The following is a 20284-nucleotide window of genomic DNA, read 5'->3' on the forward strand; positions in this document are numbered from 1 at the left end:
GTTGGATTAAATGAACACAATTTAATGTTCTATAGGACAAGGCCTCCTTTCATGGCTGAAAGAAGGAGCGAGGGTGATTTACAGTTTCATACATACTCATTCGCTACATTATCTGCTTTGTGCCTGTACTTGTGAATATCAACTCCTCATCTAGAGGCCATTTCTACCCATTCAGAAGAATTTAGTTTTCCATTAGGAAGGAATAAGGAATAAGAGATGGCAACAAGAGATTTTTACAGTGTTCACTCTGAAGAAAAGGCACTAATATTTGTACCCTTGTCCCTCACCTTCTGTGATTTTTCTTTTTAGTCCCTGGTTTTATACATAAAGCAAGGGTCCTGCTTTCCAGGAAAAGGTAGCTTTGTAAGCAGATTACCACCAACCAGGGCTGTGTATAAACGTAAGGATTAGGTTACTTAAGACAATAAATTATTTCTGAGTACCACTATTTTAGGAACTAACAACATACTAACATCAAATGTTTGTTTATTCATTAAAGTAGGTCTGACTTGCACTTAGTAACAACTGCTGCTTGCATTCTGTGTATTTGGAAATAATACAAGTGTATCCAGACATTACACAACCCAGATTTTCATTAACCGTAAGTCTTAGGAATCAGTGATGTTTTCCCCATGGATGATTAAAAACACTGGATTTTCATTTATCTCCACTTCATAAAACACAAGGGATAAGCAAGGTTATGAGAGTTGATTTTGGGGGTGGGTAAAGAGAGCACTTTGGATTCATAGTCACACCTCAAAACTCCAGCACTATGAGGCAAGAGTGTATGGATAAATTACAAGATGGGCTCCCTTGTCCTCAGTTCTATGTCTCAGCACTGTGTTACCGCCCTCTTTTGTTTCTTTTGGGATACTAACGTCTAGAGCCCTGCTAACCAGGCTCTCCAGGGAATGAACATCAGCCTCACCGGGAACTTGTTGGAAATGCAAGTTATCAGGCTCCACCTCAGGAATCTGCAGCCTAACAAGACTGCCAGATGATTATTATCAAGCCGAAGTGTGGTCTAGACTTTTCCCTCTATTATCCTTCCTGCTTACTTACCCACCATGTCTTAATACCATATGCCAAAAGGCAGGCTGATAAATTTGAGGTTGACGAAAAAACGGAGGACACCCAGTATTTTAATAAGCTACTCCTCCCATTCTAATAGGGGAAAAATGTCTAGATCCAAAGATACCGATGGATGAAAGTAGAATTTGAGGTATTCCTATAACAGACACACTTTTGAAGAGGAGCTCTTCCTCTCCACCCACCTGGTGGGTGCCCTGGTACTTATACGTAGGTATGTGTACCTACACATAAAGTGCATTTCGGTCAGGATTATCCCAAGATGCTCAAAAGGAAATCAGAGTTCCGCTCCATCACCACTGAAACACAGGTGGCGATGCCAGTGATCAAAGCACAGGTCAAAGGGAGACAGACATCACAAGCACAAGAGGGAATTCAGAAAGCCAATGCCTTGGATAATCAACCAGCAGAAGATCTGGAGGAAGCAAGGATCATTTTCAGACACAGGCTCACAGCAGCATATCCTAATCCTGGATGCACGTTTAACAGAGGCAAAGGAAGACAATAAAGGGGTCTTATGTATGCTTTTTCCCCTCTAAAAGTATTATTTTAAGTCGGTCTCTCAAAGGAAAGATACACAACCCAAGGTTTTTAAAAATCCAAGTATCACCAAACTAAAAACCAGAAGAAAGAGATACACGTTTGTGACTTCTAATATCTTAGAACACTCCAGACATTTATGAGTTTTTAAAAAATCTTTTTCTAATGGTTTAATGCCTCTCAAGCCAGCTCAAGAAGCAGCAGATGGGCTCTCAAGGTCAGCTTAACTTGTTTATATTCCCTTGGTAGTTTTCTGGCTTCTCTCTCTGCAGGTGGACCAATTCTTCCGGGCTCACTTCAGGTCTGCGAAGTCCTTGCTCCAGGCCCCCTCTGACATGCTACCCTATTCACACCTTATATTCCACGGAGTCTGACCCTTTATTTATTACAAACTGCCTTATATTCTTGCTAAAGTACATAGTAGGTGTGACGGTCCTGTTTTTCCCATAAGAATAAAATCTCTGAGAAACTATCTTATGCTTCTGTTATATCTCCCATCCTGCAACACCTAGGGTCAGTAGAGGGGCGCCTGGGTGGCTCCGTCGGTTAAGTGACTTCAGCTCAGGTCATGATCTCACAGTTCATGAGTTCAAGCCCTGGATCAGGCTCTGTGCTGACAGCTCAGCCTGGAGCCTGCTTTAGATTCTGTGTCTCCCTCTCTCTCTGCCCCTCCCCCGCTTGCGTGCTCTTTCTCTCGCTGTCTCTCTCAAAAGTGAATAAACATTAAAAAAACTGTGGGGGTGCCTGGGTGGCTCAGTCGGTTAAGCGGCCGACTTCGGCTCAGGTCACGATCTCGCGGTCCGTGAGTTCAAGCCCTGCATCGGGCTCTGTGCTGACAGCTCAGAGCCTGGAGCCTGTTTCGGATTCTGTGTCTCCCTCTCTCTGACCCTCCCCTGTTCATGCTCTGTCTCTCTCTGTCTCAAAAATAAATAAACCTTTAAAAAAAATTTAAAAAAAACTGTGAAAAATGGGGTGCCTGGGTGGTTCAGTGGTTAAGCATTTGACTTCAACTCAGGTCGTGATCTCGTGGTCCGTGAGTTCGAGCCCCGCGTCCGGCTCTGTGCTGACAGCTCTGAGCCTGGAGCCTGTTTTGGATTCTGTGTCTCCCTCTCTCTCTGCTCCTCCCCCACTCATGTTCTATCTCTCTCTGTCTCTCAAAAATAAATAAATTAAAATTTTTTTAAAAAGTGACTTTGTATTAGGAAGTAAATACATTAAAAAAAAACTGAACTAAAACAGCAGCAGCAGTAGACAATAATACACTTTATAAACATGAATGGAAGGTTCCAGTGCTACATACCACATAGTAAGGAAAAACACTGCTGCCTTTCTAGTATGCCTTCCTCAAAATCCAGTGGAGCTATAAAGCAGTATGTGTGCAACTTACACAAACTTTATTCTAGTGGGGAATACAGGATGATTATTAACAGTAACAATAACAACTAACATCTACTGAGTGCTCTACTAAATGCTGGCACGAATGGTTTCCATACTATAGATACAACTAAAGTAAACATTCTAAAACCATAGAGGAACTTCTCACACCTGTTTCCCAATTGAGCCTGGAAGATTAGTCAATGGCCAGCCTGGATTTTTTTTTTTTTTTACAAGGGCTGGAAGGAAGCATTTGAGTTCCTACTTGCCCAAAGAGGCAAGGGAACAACAGCCTGATGGGTGTCTCCTGCTCAGAACATGTTGGTAGGGCTCCAGCTACTAGCTAAGGCATACATATACAAGGAAGCAGCATTAGATTGAACTCAGTTGCTCAGCCTCGAGTTAATCAAGGGTTTTCTGTACAGCTCAGAAAGGACCTCAGAGTATTACTGCTTTTGTTTCTCCTTTTAAGCCACAGAAATTACTGAAGAAGGTCCACAGACCACTGATTTTACATGGTTTTAGTATGATGGGGGAAAAAAAGGCATTTTGGGTTAGAGAACAGTGTTCAACAGAGAAATCTCTCTCCCTTCCGGGGTGGACATCTGTTATCTACTGCAAGCTATGGACCGAAAGTATTGACATTATCTGGGTGTGCATTAATCATTTAAATCTTATTTATTATGTAGCACATTGACAAAATAAAACGAAACTCTATATAAATTTCAGCTCTACCACAAAGGAAGGAATAAAAGGTCAGTCTACATCCAGTTGCAAAAATCTAAAGCAAAGATCCTTACTAAATATACTGGAGAAATAACTATCTCTGACAAATGGCTTTAGAAAGACAGGAAGAAATGCTAAAGAATAAAATGTCTCTGTAGAGAGTTTGTTGAGTTGGTTAAAGATTGCTCAGTAGACATAGAAGCTTCACCAGGCTTGCAGTTCTGCGAATCTTAATAGAAATAAGGATAGTAACAACATGACTCTCACAGAGCTCGGTAGTTTACCAGCAACCTTCACACATACCACGACTTTCAGACTTCACGAGCAAGCTCTATGAAGTAAGCAATGCCAGGGCACCTGGGTGGCTCAGTCGGTTAAGCAGCCGACTTCAGCTCAGGTCATGATCTCGCAGTCCGTGAGTTCAAGCCCCGCATCGGGCTCTGTGCTGACAGCTCAGAGCCTGGAGCCTGTTTCAGATTCTGTGTCTCCCTCTCTCTCTGACCCTCCCCTGTTCATGCTCTGTCTCTCTCTGTCTCAAAAATAAAATAAAAAATGTTTAAAAAAAAGGGGAAAAAATGAAGTAAGCAATGCCATTTTCCTTTTACAGATAAGACCCAGAGATCCAGGGAGAGTAAACGGTGTGTCTGTAATCAGAGTTAAGGAGGATTGGATGGGGTACCACCTTTTTTGCAGAGTTTCAATGTTCCAGACACTGTGATAAGCACTTCACAGAGGATTCCTGGTAACAATCCTTTCTTACTGAAAACTGAAGTTCAGAGAGGTTCCATAATTTTCCCAAGTTCGCAAAAGCTGGTGAGGTCAGGAGTGTCTGATTTGGTTTGTTTCCCCTGCTGTGGTTGATAGTGTTTCCCAGCTAGCGAATGCAGCACCACAATTTAAAAACCAGGACTTCGGGGCGCCTGGGTGGCGCAGTCGGTTAAGCGTCCGACTTCAGCCAGGTCACGATCTCGCAGTCCGTGAGTTCGAGCCCCGCGTCAGGTTCTGGGCTGATGGCTCGGAGCCTGGAGCCTGTTTCCGATTCTGTGTCTCCCTCTCTTTCTGCCCCTCCCCCGTTCATGCCCTGTCTCTCTCTGTCCCAAAAATAAATAAAAACGTTGAAAAAAAATTAAAAAAAAAAAAAAAAACAAGTTTAAAAACCAGGACTTCTACTCCCGAATGTTACCTCCTCCATGAAGCACTCCCTGACCATCACTCTTGCCAACATCGTGTTGAGTGAAATTCCTCCAACATAATCAATTATTGTACTCCTTCACTATATAATAAATATTTTTTATTTTTTTAATTTTTTGTATCTTTGGGTCCTGGAAAGGCTTGGACCATATCCTAAGTTTATATCTCTAGTTATTAGACTATATTTGGAGACTAGAAGACACCATAAATTTTTGGTGAATGAAGAAGTAACAAAATCCAGTATTTTCTTATCATGTGTTTGAGAATTACAAAGTAATGCCACAGATTTAAACAATTAGACATTAGTCTAAAATGTCATTCCTGGCACAAATTTTTTTTTAAATCTATGGCAGGGACAGATAAATTATAAATATGATTAAGGGCCTTCTTACACATTATAGGCTAAACTGTGATAATACAGGGGTTTCTGACAATTCATGTAAACTTCTAAAAGCTGCACAGAAGACAACTTTAGTTACATAAGTCTATATGCTCTTCTCCATATATAATGTGGCCTATGTTCTTCACATCCAACCCACATTCTTCCCTGTGACTTTATTCTAGAATATTTTTAGCAGTAAGTGGAGGAGAACAGTTGAATCCTCCCTTCTACCGTGTCTTTTAACCTATCAAAAAGAGGGTGGTCACTCACCATGAGGGACTCAAATAGCAACGGAATCAGAGGGAAGACAGAATGTGACTGGGGGTGTTTCAGATTCCACGGGGGTTGTGAATTGTGAAGATGTCTGTGTCCTCAACATGTTTACTGTCACACCTTGTCAATGTGCTCACTCTCTCTTGACCTTCTAAAGTATCTGCATTCACTTCTCTGTCACCACACTCCACACAGCCCTTAGCTACAGTGAGAAAGTGAATCAGGAGAAGCTTCCCAGCACAGCTCAGGGGTCCCTCAGATGCCCAGGCAGTTTACCCTACTTAACATGGCTCATAAAGGCTGGACTAGCCTCTGAGTCTTCTCTTTCAAGTTCCAGTGGACTTCAATCAACACAGATAGCTGATGACCACTCTTGGTCTAATAATGAAATGCAGGTCAAACAGTGACTCAACACCATTAGAATGCGAGGCTCTGCCTAATGAGAGGACCGACCCACTCATAATTAGAGAAAATCAATTATTTCCAAGAAACTTGGCATTCTCTCCAAATTATGTTCATGGGAAGCTGACATTTATAAAATGCAAGGGGTCAGCTGTATGTTCCTACTTGAACGAACAGAAGCAGGAGAAATAACCATCAGCTCCATCAGTGGTTTGTTAGGAACGCTGAGTATGTCCATCCACACCAGCAAACATCAATTAGCCTAACTTATGACCACTGTCAATGCACTTGCCCAGCATGAGGCAGTAATAGCACCTGCTTTACAACCTTCTAAGTTTCAATTAACTCAAACTCTACCCATCACAACTCTCACCGAGTGTTTGACTCTCCGGCTCAGATCTCAACAAGGCAAATCACAAGAGAAACAAGGAACGTCTGAGACCTTTCCGGTATATGTACTTGTCTCAGAATGCACACACCTGCCCCTTCTGAGCCTTAGCCAACAAACTAAGTTGTCAGTACAATTTTTTAATCAAAAGACCTGAAAATTTAAAGGTGGTACATTTTATGTAAAGATTGAGACGCTGGAAGTTTTTCTAAACTTTGATACTTCACTCTTGGGTAGTCTAGGAATTACAAAAAATCTGGGGCTTAAATTTACAGCAAGCTAGGTCCAACAAAAAAGAAGTTCTTAGAAGTAGAGGTGTCACAAGGCCAGCTTACCCACAGAACCCAGCATGGGCCACGTAATTTCCCAAGAAGGACAAAGGGGGCAATTGGTCTACTGAGTGGCCTGGGAACTCCTTTTTATTGTTATGAGTAAAGCAAATCTAAAGCTTTATGTGAAAGCCTCTAATTTCCATTAGATCACTTCTCCTTGGTATCAGCTAAAGTTAACACATACCAGCCAGAACATACCAAGTAGAATGCACACCTTTTCAGAAACTACCTCCAGAAAAAAAAAGAGAATGTTGTTCTCCACACAATAAAATAAGTTAAGGGGAAAAATAAAATAATATAAATAAGCAAGTGTCAGGCTGATGGATTTAAAAGTTGGACAACCAATGAAAAAAAAAGTCAGATGAGCATTTCCTTACCTGTTTTGGTATTGATGGCAAAAAAATTCTGGGGATTCCCACTTGTAATCCTGTATGTCAGTTTCTCGTTGGAACTGGAGTCTGGATCCTCAGCTTGGATCTGAATGACAGATACATCCTTCGGAGAATTTTCCATGACAACAGGATAATAGATAGGTTCTGAGGTCAGTGGGGCATTGTCATTCACATCTTCAATTTCAATGTAGACCTCAATGGTGGAATAAAGTGGAACCACGCCCCGATCTGTGGCATACACGGTCAGCCAGTATGACCCTGTTGTCTCTCGATCAAGAATGTCTGCTGTAGAGATGACTCCTAAAAGAAAGTAGAGAGAACATGACTGCTACAGTAAACTGGAAGAGATGAAGTAAACTGTCCCAAATTTGGGGGCGGGGGAGGAGGTAGTAAGTAATCTTGGCATACAAAGAAAAAAGTCCTTAACACAAGATTCAATTAAGATGTTTTTCTTTACAGAAGAAAATTAGTTTCCACAAAACCTTATTAAGTAAATAGCTCCTCTTCCATTTGAAAAGTCTAATTACATTCACAAATACTTTATTTGAATTTGGGGGAATAGACATATCTCAATGCACATGCAAAGACACACACAGAGAAGACAATAGGGGGCAATGGGAAGGGAGGAGGCCAGAGGTCAGAACACTTTCCGTGATGCATGGGAAATCAGGGCAATATCAGGTCAGTATCTCCATTTGACCTGATACTGAGTTTATTTCCCATGCAAGGGAAAGCTCTCCCAGGGTAAATTATTTTATCTGTTTGTTCACAAAAATGAAAAAGACTTTTCAAATGTTCTTTTGCCAGTAAGGATGGAAAATATTTTGCATGCAAAGATATAAGCCTCCTTCACACGGTTTCCCTGAAAACCAAATGTCACAGTTATTCCAAAAGAATGAGAGAAGAAGCCATATGAGCACACTTTCTAAATGATCTTTACCCCCTCAAGAACTCTACAGAGGGTGCTAAATAAATTCTGACCTACTCTGAGAGATACTCATGGACAATCATTTTAAATTAGAAGCAGAAAAATGCCCGATCTGCTCCCTTCACCTTTCCCATTTCATGGTGGAAACAAGTGCCAACCAGGAAATCAGATGTCTGCCAGAAAAGCTGGAGAGAAAACACAGTGCTCTTGAATATCTTCACAGCCCTCACTCAAATCACCAGGCTACAGAAACTTAATAGAGGAGTGCCTAAGCATTTTCACTGTGGTGGGAAAACTTGGGCTTGGCTTATAAAATCTCTAACAGCAGTCAGGATACTTGTGGAAGGCATGCAATTCATGTAAATCCTTATACCCCAAAAGAAAGCCATGGAAAAAGTCAAGAAATCGTTCTCTAATCTCTAATAGATCTGGATCCTCTGTCCTCTGTATTCCCATCAAAGTTCAGACTGTATTAGGCACATAGTTTGACCTACAGACCCTATGTAAGCAAAATGCCAAGTACGGCAATTGGAAGAGAGGAGGGAATCTGTCCAGAAACAGTGGGGCTGGAATTCTCAAAGTTGCCCAAAACTCAGAATAACTAAACTATTCAAAAGGAGAGAATCTAACTGATGGTGAAGATTCAGCTCCAAAGTTATCCAGCTAAGAACCCTGCATACTGTTATGCAACAGGACAAAAGATAATCTTTTTTTTTTTAAGATTTTATTGTTAAGTAATCTCTACATCCACCATGGGATTCAAATTTACAACTCCAAGATCAAGAGTTACACGCTCTCTCAACTGAGCCAGCCAGGCACCCCAGTACTAGATAATCTTAAATATTCCCAATGGAAATATATAAGACAATATGGGTTCCTATAGATTCATGGGTGTTATCTCAATGTCAAAATAGAAATGCCAATATGGCATTAGAAGGACAGATAGCAGATAACAGGGTAGGGAGAAAAGCAGGAAGAGTAAAACACAATGAGTATAAACATAATGCTATGTGTCCATTGACTAAATGAGTGACAGGCAGCCTTATAAAAGGGGCGGAGACAGTGTAGAACGTCAACATGACATTAAGGTCCAGAGAGGCTAGAGAGCCGGAGACTGGGTCAGACATAAGCACCTCTATAAGTCTCAGGCCTACCACAGACACCGTGGCCAGCTTTCTGGAACACTCACAGCAGTCACAGCCATGAGACACTGTGCAGACATGGGTTTCACTGGCACCCAAGGGGATTAGAGCTTTTCAAGTCAGAGGGTGACATGAAAGCAAGCAGTCTCTGGAATGGAGACATAGAGTAGGCTGGCAGGACCTGGGATGCAGGACATGGGTTGCAAAGAATGCTCTAAAGATGCATGGGAAGCATGGGAAGCACTGAGAAGCTGGGCATGAGATCTGTCAATTCAATTCATAAGCATCTACTGGACCCTGTGCTGGACACTGGAAGAACAGTGATGACTGAGAGAAGATCTCTGTCTTCAGAGCACTCATAATTTTGCTGAGAAGACAGATGTCTGATGAGGATATATGCTCTAAGGAGAAAACTGCACAGTCAACAGCCAGGAGGACTCTGTCTTCTTTGGTTTTGTACTGGTTTGGACTGATATACTAGGAAGGGCAAAAAACCTAGCACCAGAAGAGGGTAGGAGGCAAGTGAAATAGCATTTACTGAGCATTTATAAAGTGCTGTGAAGCTTGCAACACAGCTTCTCTGTAATATGAACTTTATAATTGTCTTCTATGGATGGGTCAGGAAGTCTCAAGTGTGAGTAGGTAACTTGTCCAAGGTTGAAGGGCTAATTGTTGAACTCAGGTCTGTTTGCTTCAAATGCTCTAATTTCAAATCTAGACTCCTGGATTTACTGTTTTGTAAATCTACCTGTTTGGTAGAGTACTACCTGTTTGGCCATGGACAAGGTGTTTAAACCAAGGAAGTCTAGCTTAATCATGTAATCATGATTACATGTAACCAGTGATCTTGTAATTAAATGTATGTCAAAAAACCGGCAAAATACTTGTAACACAGTAGATGCTGAGAATATGTTATGTAAATGTGAATCAAAAGCAGTACTGGAAGCCTTATAAACAGTAACCACATTCAAAAGCAAGGGACAATTTTGAGAGGAGAGACTTCTGGCATGGACTATTGCCTTAGATATTTCTCTCTTCTCTGTTCATGTGGCATTCTTTCATAGTCTTTGTGACTTGCCCATGACATACCTTTTTGTGAAAATAACTGGCCTATTTGGGAAATAGTAAAATAAACCACTAAAAAGAGAACACAACACAACAAAATCAAAGAAGTTGGGTCAGTTTTGTTTGTATCTTGGCTGACTACCTACCACGCATGCACTCAAACACTCACATGCATGTATAAGCACATGCACACATGCGCGGGTGCACACACACACACACACACACACAGACCTGCTTTGTGATCTCTGGAAGTCACTTAATTCCCTTTTCTCGCACCTGTCAAACTGGAAGATAGTATATCACAGGCTTTGGACATTAAATGGTTTTGAGGGGCGCCTGGGTGGCTCAATTGGTTAAGCATGCGACTCTTGATTTTGGCTCAGGTCATGATCTCACAGTTCATGTGACTGAGCCCCACGGGAGGCTGTGCACTGACAGCCAGAGCCTGCTTGGGATTCTTTCTCCCTGTCTCTCTGTCCCTTCCTTGCTCACACACGCTATCTCTCTCAAAAATAAATAACCATTAAAAAATATTTTACAAAATGATTTTGATAAGTCCTTGGATGAAAGACATCCACTAATGCCAATTAAAATATGAGTGGAATTTTACTTCATTTTTTAATAAAGGATCAGATATATCCTCTAGAAATCAGAATTCTTTCCGATTAAAATACAATATTTACAGCTATATTTAGTCACTAACTAGAAGTGGGGATGAGTATCTTGGAACTTAAATGTTCAGAGATCAGGCCAATGCTCTAAAATTTTGAGGAAAAAATGACAAGAATGATCCTGAAATGTGTTAATCATTATTCTCAGATTCATCCAAGGCTCCACATTAATCTGACTAATACAACAAATGCCCAGTGACAGCATTTTCTTGCTTTCTATTATTTTCTCATAGCTAATTATGACATGGTCAGAACTAAAAATGTAAGCCCACATGACCTTTCCTATTAAGCAAAAACTCACTTTTGAGATTGCCCAAAGATCACCAAAACCATGTAATGAGCCCTTAGTTTTGTGATAACCACCATGCATTAATTTCTTAAAACTGAGGTATAACTCATCATATAACTCATTAATATACTGAGGTATAACAAATCATAAAGTATTCCATTGTATGAGTATACCAAGATTCGTTTCAATCATTGACTTATTGATGGGCATTTCGGTTGCTTTCAGTTTTTAGATACTACAAATAAAACTGCCAAGAACATTCCTATGCAAGCTTTATGTGCAAGTACTTCACTAGCAGTAAATATGGAACATACCAGTTGTTACACATTCTCACTTTTGGCATACTTTGCGTGGTAAGTTTCCTTAAGTTCTGACATTCCAGTGCTATGCAGTGGTGGCTTGTAATTTTAATTTGCATCCTCCTGCTGATATTGAGCATCTTTAAAAGTGCTTATTTTCTTTTTTTTTTTCTTAACATTTATTTTACTTTTGAGAGACAGAGAAAGACAGAGCATGGGTGGGGGAGGGGCAGTGAGAGAGGGGGGACACAGAATCTGAGGCAGGTTTCCAGCTCTGAGCTGTCAGCACAGAGCCTGACGCTGGGCTCAAACCCACGGACCGCAAGATCATGACCTGAGCAGAAGTTGGACTCTTAACCGACTGAGCCACCCAGGCACCCCTCCCTAAAAGTGATTATTTTCAATGTGTATGTCTTGTTTGGATAAATGTTCAGATTGTTTATCCATTTTTCAGATTAGGGTGTTTGTTTTCTTATTACTGAGATTTAAGAGTCCTTTATATGTGGCTAAAAGTGTTTTATCAGATATGTGGTATTCAAATATTTTCCTCCAGGCTGCTGCTTATCTTTTCATTCTCTTAATAATAGCTTTTGAAGCACAGAAAATTTTAATTTTAATGATATCCAATCAAAATTTTTTTTTTTCTTTTATAGATCATGCTTTTGGTGCATCTAAGAAATCATCTAAGAGGTCATAAAGATTTTCTCCTACATTTTCTTCTATAATTTAATAATCCTAGGTTTTATATCTATGATCAATTTTGAGTTAATGTTTATATATGGTGCAATATATGGGTCTAAGTTCTTTTTTTTCTTTTAATGTATGTAGATATTCATGGTTCCAGCCATATTTATTGAAAAGATGATCTTTCCTCCACTGAATTGCCTTTGTATCTTTGTCAAAAATCAATTGATCATGTATATATGAGTCTATTTCTGGACTCTCCATTCTGTTCCATTGATCTTTTTTGCTATGTTTGCATCAGTATCACATTGTCTTAATTAATGTAGCTTCATAGTAAGTCTTGAAATTAGGAAGTGTTAACTCTTTCAATTTTGCCCATCTCTTACAAAGTTGTTTGGGCTATTCCAGATCCTTAGTATTTCCATATGAAGTGTAGAATCAGCTTTAGAGTCCATATAAAATTTAAGAAAACCTATTAGCATTTTAACTGGGATTGTGTTAACTCTATAGATCATTTTGGAAAGAACTGACATCTTAACAACTTTGAGTCCATTGATCCATGAAAATGGTGTATCTCTCCATTTATTTATGTCTTCTTTTATTTCTCTAAACAATGCTTTAGAGCTCTAGTACACAGACCTTGTACATCTTTTGCCAAATTTATCCCCTGGAATTTCATATTTTTATTGCTATTGTAATGATGTTATTATTTTAATTTTAATTGTTTGTTGTTTGTATATTAAATATGATTGGTTTTTGTTATGTTAATCTTATATTCTGCAGCCTTGTTAAACTCACTTATTAGTTGTAAGGAGTTGTTACAAATTCCATGTCATTTTCTATATAGATGATCACATTACCCCCAAATAGGAACAATTTTACAACCCCTGTCATCACTACCAACACCTCTATACCTATCACTGTTTGATCATTGTGTGACTGGAACTATAAAAGGTACAATAAATGCATTCTTCATTAAAATGTCTTAGCTGTTCATTCATTCAGCGAGTACTTATTAGTGCCAAACACTCATAAAGTAGTTACTATTTCTATTTCCTTATTACAGATGAGAAAACAGATTTAGGTTAAGAAACTTGCCAGTGATCACTCAGCCAGTAAATAGAAAATCTAGTTCTCAAACTTTGGTCTGTCAAATTCGAGACCAGTTGTCAACCAAAACATTATATTGTCTTCTTAAATCCATAAACATATCAAATACACATAGTATTTCATGTCCAAAGATATTTTTCCCACTAACAGAGTTATTAATTGAGCAAACCATATTAAGTTAATATTATACCTTCCTGTTTGAGGTCTCCCTCCATATTGACTATGAAAAAAATATTTAAAAAGGTCCTTCTTGGTCTATCCTTATAGAATATTAAAAAAGTATCAATTCTCTGCAAAGAGAGTCTGTTTGTTTTGATGTATAAAAAAATGCATATTCTTAGTCCATTAGCTAACACAGTATTGTTAGCTAATTGATCTCAATACAGACAGCAGTATTGATCTCCACAAAGGAGCCTCCTTTCATCTGCCCATTACAGAAAATGGGCTCAATAAGGAAAGTTTCTATCTGGTGCCTGGCATAGAGCAGGCATGCAATAAATTTGTTTTTTTTTCTCTTTTATTTATTTTTAAATTTGTTTATCTATTGTGAGAGATAGGGGGACAGGGGCAGAAGCAGAGAATCTTACGTAGGCTCCACACTGTCAGTACTGTCAATGCAGAGCCAGATGCAGGGCTCGAACTTACAAACCAGGAGATCATGTCCTGAGCCCAAATCAAGAGTGGAAGCTTAACCAGCTGAGACACCCAGGCACCCCAATAAATTTGTTTTCATGAAGGCATTTAGTTCCTGACATCCAATCAAAAGTAGGTTAGTTTAATTCACTGATGAGATAAATCAGTCTCACTTGATCAGATCTGAAAGGGACTTCAAAGACCGGTAGGTATTACTGACCGCTAGTGAAAGCATCCTTCCCACATCTCTGATGGGACACCCAGCCTCTGTTCTGAATCTGGTGACAGGGCCCTAATTATTTACTAGGGACTTTCAGCTAGCAGGAAGTTCTTCAAACTGAGGCCACTCTCTCTCTAGTTCTGAATGCTATTTCTACCTGTACCCCTGCTCAGATCTCAAATAAACCAAAACAGGTCTGCAAACCACCATTCACCTGTGATAGGTCTTCAAATATCAGAAGATGATCCTCTCTTTCCAGGGTTTTTCTTCTCCAATCTATGAGCTCTGTCCTCATGTGCCATGTAGGCTTCTAGTCCTTTCTGCCTCCCCATCTCTGCCTCTGAAATCAATAGGACATGAATATCTGTCCATTCACAAGTGTGTCCAAAGGGGGGGTAGAAATGGGCAGTTAATAAATCTTACTTAAAAGATAAACCAGGACCACCCAGGTGGCTCAGTTGGCTAAGCATCCAACCCTTGATTTCTGCTTGGGTCATGATCATGACAGCTCCTGAGTTCCAGCCCCACATCAGGTTCTGTGCTGGTGGTGTAGAACCTGTTTGGGATTTTCTCTCTCTCCCTCTCTCTCTGCACCTCTGCCACTTTTATCTCTGTCTCCCTCTCTCTCTCTCTCTCTCTCTCTCTCTCTCTCAAAACAAATAAATAAACTTTAAATAAAAAAAGATAAACCATCCACAGTGAGCTTTTAGCATGTTCCAGATAGTGCAGTTCAGTGGCAAGAGCTCAGGTGGAATATTCCAGATGGGGATACATCCTACCCTCCCATTTGCATCTACCACGGAAATGCTAAAAGCAGATTCAATGGAGATGCTTGAATTTATGCTGATACGTATGAAAATGTCATTTAAAAAATACAATCGGGGTTTTTAAATACATTTTTTTTAATTTTTGAGATATGTTCATGTTTATACATTTTTTTTCTCTTCTTATTTCATCTTTCTTTGATGTATAATAAGGGCAATGGAGGACTGGAATTCTTTGGGCATCTTAATATTTAGTTTGTTTAGTTGTAGAAGCAGATACACAAACAGTAATTAATTGCTATAGAACCGTGCACAGCTTAAACTGGAACTAGTTGACCCCAGCGTGAATCACATGCTAGTTATAATTGTTCCTTTTCATTCAAAAATATTCGAAAATATACACACACACACACACACACACACACACATATATATATACACATACACATACATATATATATATATATACATACATATATATGTGTATATATATATATATATATATACACACACACACACATGCGCACACACACACACACACACATACACATACACACATTGTTCTCATTGAATAAGCTCTAAATATTTAATATGAAAGAACAATTGTATGGAGCTGTTCATAATCAGGTGACCATTACATGCTAGGTTACTCACCTTATCTACTTTCCAGCCATATCCCCATAGGCCACATCCTAGGTCTCACATGACATCTTGCTCCAAACAAATGACACCCCCAAGCCCCCAACAGCTCTGTCAAAAATGGTTCAGGGGATGCTTTGGGTGTGGGGAGCTTATCACATGATGAAAAACCTCTTACCAAGGTAAGTAATGTAGATTCTGAGACAGTTAAAAAACAAAGAACAAACCAAAAAAAAACCCCAAAACAAGGACAAAGCAACTTAAAAAAAAAGAAAAACCTGATGGCATATTCATTGTAGATGTCCTTCACAGAGTCTGTTTATTTGTGCCTATACATTTAATTATCATTTCTGATTAGTCAAAACACTACTTTCCAATTCTCAGTGCATTTAAAAATTTTGTTAACTTTTTGTTTTATTTTGCAATAATGATTGATTATCACAGGATGGTGCAAGGGAATGTACAGGGAGTTCCTGCACACCCTTTACCCAGCTACCCCCATGGTTCGCATCTAAGGGCATTTTTAAACTGATTATTCCTTCCAGAATCAAACTCTTGCTAGACTCATTTCTGAGAACACATGGGATTTCTTCATGGAATCCATAACCATTTTTATCCAACCCTTGCTTGCCCGCAGCAGGATCATACGGACAGTATTGTTCTTTCTGTTCTGATTCACCCCTGGACTGGCATAAGGCTCTTAATGCCTTAACAGGCATCATTGTTCTGAGCAGAGGGTGGTAACAATTAAGGAAGAATGGGGATTTTATCCTCATAGGCCCAACCAGGGTCACTCAATGCACTCCTGTGGTTGTATCTATAATTGCCACCAGTCTGAAATATACGGCACAACTGAAATGAGTTGAAATGGGATGAGGCAAGATGAACAGAGAAATTGTGAGTGGAGAGAATCTCAGATATTTAAAATGTTTCAAATACACTTAGTGTGGACATGTAATACATGCATATATCTTATATATATTATGTACCTTCTACATCACATACTTGGCATATAACTTATGTAAACATACACTTGCCCTTTTTAAATTGGGGCTTTTCAGTGAATGGTCCAGCTAATCAAGTGGCAAAGTCAGCCCTGGAATCTAGAGCACTGAAAAGGAGTCACACACTCTTTTCATTACAGGAGTTGCCTGCTGATCTATCCACATGTGTCCATTATCATGAAAGAAGAAGGCAATTCCATGCCCATGTGCTCCTCACAGTGGGACGGTATCAGCTCTTTGATGATAAGAACTTCAATAGTTTCATTGCTTTCCTCAATTTCTAAAAGTTGCTGTGATGCGTTATTCAGAATTCATTTTCAGATCTTCTCAGAAGATTCTCAGATGTTGGATTGGTTTGAGATAGAATGCACTGGAGGACCGAGTCTTCCTTGAATGTCCACTCCTCCTTTGCTTCTGTGTACACCTGCACGTGCTGCTCTTTCTGTCCGTGCCTCCACAAATGACCTCTCTCCTCCTCATGCTTCAAGGAGGTTTCAGGTTCCGAGAAACCCCCGCCACTCAGACAGCCAGGGCTGGGACTTACCTCTTCTGCCTCTTCCTTAGCACTTTCTTTTTGTCCCTTTATCCTAGGGAACGCTATAAACATTGAGTAAGTAAATGAAGGATAGCATCGTAACGTCTGGCAAATGGCGGGTAAGTTGGGATATCGGAGTCTTTCTAGACAAGCAGGCTGAAAAATACCTACATTACAAAAACAACAACAACAAAAAAAACCTAAGTCAACTAGATTTTTGCTACCTTGTGATCCATAGGCAAAACAAAATGGCAATAGGTTGTGTTTGTCATTGGTTTTAGACTTCTTGAATGTATACGCAGAATTGATAGTTAACTTGCTCTGAAATTCAATGCTCCATCTGTGAATTATCCCATTTAAAAGACAAATTTTTCTTAAAAACTATGTCTAGTTTGGGGTCGTCCCTTTGCTACCTAGAATGCAGATGGTGTCATGGTAATATCCCCAAGACTTGAAGCAAAAACAAAGCTTGATGAAGACATCAGTTGATTTTATCATGCACATAAATGCTGCACTGCTCCCAGGTACACACTGTAGGCAGTCAGAATCAAAGCCTCAGGCTCCCAGATAAAACATCAGCAAGGCGCTCCCTCTCCGCGGGCTCTCATCCACGGATTGGCATCCACCCTGGACACTTTTGTTCTACTCTGCTCCCTCCTCTTCACGCCGACTCTTATTGATTAGACATCTTTCATCTTTGCAGGAGGAGAAGAAAGACCCACAACCCAGTTGTTGGGAACAATTATGTACTGAAATGCAAGCCGCCTTCATTCCATGTTATTTCCCAAGACTGGAAGCTGGAGGGCTGCTCCTATGATTAAGGCAAAGGGCTGTGGGCTGAATTCAAGCTTTTCTTTGGAGTTAATGAAAATGGACAGCTCTCCTTGTCTGTTTGGAACTCAGGAATTCTAAATCTTAGCTGCATGCCTGATAGCCTCCCTGGCCAGGAAGTTCTAGGGGCTTGGTAAACATATATTTGGTACTTGATTTTTTTAAAAAAATGAACTTTTCGGGACCAGTTTTTAACAGACTCAAAATGCATACCTATTCTCTCTGTACAGTAATTCTAGTCTGTGTAGTGGGCCACCAAGCACCAACAGCCTGGAAACAGGAAGCAGACAGCATACCAGACTGTGAGCAATACATCAGCTTGCATTCAGTGTTGTTGTTGTTTTTTTTTCCTTTCCTGTAACCCAGATTATTCCCAGCCTCAAACCCTGTCTGTGGTCTGTGCTAATTAGCATAAGTACCATACACAGCGCAAGGATAGAGAGCCTCACAGCTGACTAGAATAGAAGGGTGAAATCTAAAGCAGTGGAAAATGCTCTCAAACAATATAAAAAAATAAAGTCAAGAAAAGTGGTTTTGTTAAGGGCCTGAAAAGATGGAGGTTTATTACATTTACATGAAGGGCAGCAATTAGCTAGATTCTATTTCTTTAGAAGAAGAAATAAGCACAACCTTCACTACAAAGGATTTGGGTTAGATATCTAGAAATATTTTCTTTTTAAAAAAACATTTATATATTTATATTCAGAAAGAGAGAGAGAGAGAGAGAGAGAGAGAGAGACCATGCAAGTGGGATAGGGGCAGAGAGAGAGAGAGGGAAAAAGAATCCCAAGCAGGGTCTGCACTATCAGCACAGAGCCCAACGCAGGGCTTGATCCCACAAACCATGACCTGAGCTGAAATCATGAGTCAGTCGGTTAAGACTGGGCCATCCAGGTGCTCCTAGAAATATTTTCTTTTAGCAATGGTAGACAAACAAAGGAATAGCTATCTGAGGGAAACTGAACTTATTTTCTGTTTCCATGTTTCAGTTATCGACGAGAGAGAGGGAGAGAGAGAGAGACAGAGAGAGAGAGAGAGAGAGAGAGAGAAGGCAGAAAGGTGGAAGGAAAGAAGGGAGGAAGAAGGAAGGAAAACAGAGATAGTCACAAAGAAAGGAAAGAAGGAACAAAGAACAAAGGAACGATCTTTGGCCTCGCAGGAAGTTTTGTAGCATTCACATTGGTAATTAGGTAAATCTTTGTGTTTAAAAAATGTTTAACACTCCATTAAAGAAGAAATTATACACTATAAATAATTTTTTTTTTAAAAAAAGCACTCATTCACTTGTGGCCTAGAGATAATAACTGTTAATATCCTTAGTGCATTGCCTTAGTTCTATATTATTGTCACCTTAAAGCAGCATTATTTCTCTGTAATTGTAGATCCTCGTTCACCATTGCTTACTGAACATCTTTCCACATCAATAGCTATAGTTCCATGAGATTGCCTTTTAATGACTGTTTAGTAGTGATGCCCACTTGCCACTAACCCACAAACACAAGGAAATGTAAGCTCTCTGTGTGCAAGGATTTTCCCCGTTACAGCACTGTGGCATACCTAGTACAGACTAGGTGCTCAAACAATATTGCTTGAGCTGAAATGCATGATGCTAATCATTTACTCAAGGAAGCCCCTGTTGTTAAGTCATTTGTTAGGTCATATTTTATTTTTCACTATTATAATTCATGTACAGATGAATAACCTTGTAACTACATCTTTTTTTAAATTATCTTTTAGGATAAATTCCTAAAAGTATGCTAATGCTGAAATGCATGATGCTAATCATTTACTCAAGGAAGCCCCTGTTGTTAGGTCATTTGCTAGGTCGTATTTTATTTTTCACTATTATAATTCATGTACAGATGAATAACCTTGTAACTACATCTTTTTTTAAATTATCTTTTAGGATAAATTCCTAAAAGTAGAGTTGGTGGGTCAAAGCGAATAAACGTTTTGAAAGCGTTTGAATCAACTGCCATCCACAAAGTTTCTACCAATTATATACCCACCGGTGGTTTCTGATCCCTATCTTTGACTAAATTTTTACAGGATTTGTATTATTGTTGAGGAAAATGAAAAAGTAAAAAACAATACACAACTTTATCATCTATGGAGATGGCAGCAGACCTTGTAAATAAAAATCTTTAAACCATTCCTCATCGTATTTTAATGATTTGACTCAACAACAAAAGGCCATGTTTTTGTGGTAAGACAAAACACTGCTGACAGAGAGATGGTGCTGAAAATGTTGTTGACAAGACAGATTGTACATAAGGCACAACCTTAATTAAATTAAAATTTGTCCACAAAATCAAAGTCTTCAGCCTTGAAAAGTGCTGTGGGATTTTTCAATGAAGTGTCAGAACATAACCTTTAGCTCC

The 20284-nt window shown here is 39.6% G+C and overlaps 1 protein-coding gene across 8 annotated transcripts in view; it reads right to left on the reverse strand.

The window, feature by feature from the left end:
- FAT3 (FAT atypical cadherin 3) overlaps nt 1–20284 on the reverse strand; it is a 669818-nt gene that overhangs the window by 354167 nt on the left and 295367 nt on the right. For all 8 annotated transcript variants that reach the window (XM_011286534.4, XM_019811654.3, XM_019811655.3 and 5 more), the window contains exon 3: nt 7075–7389. In XM_011286534.4, coding sequence (XP_011284836.3) covers nt 7075–7389 — 315 coding nt within the window. The remainder of the gene's footprint in view (nt 1–7074; nt 7390–20284) is intronic.

Source organism: Felis catus, chromosome D1, assembly GCF_018350175.1.
Source record: "Felis catus isolate Fca126 chromosome D1, F.catus_Fca126_mat1.0, whole genome shotgun sequence".
Lineage (NCBI taxonomy): Eukaryota > Metazoa > Chordata > Mammalia > Carnivora > Felidae > Felis > Felis catus.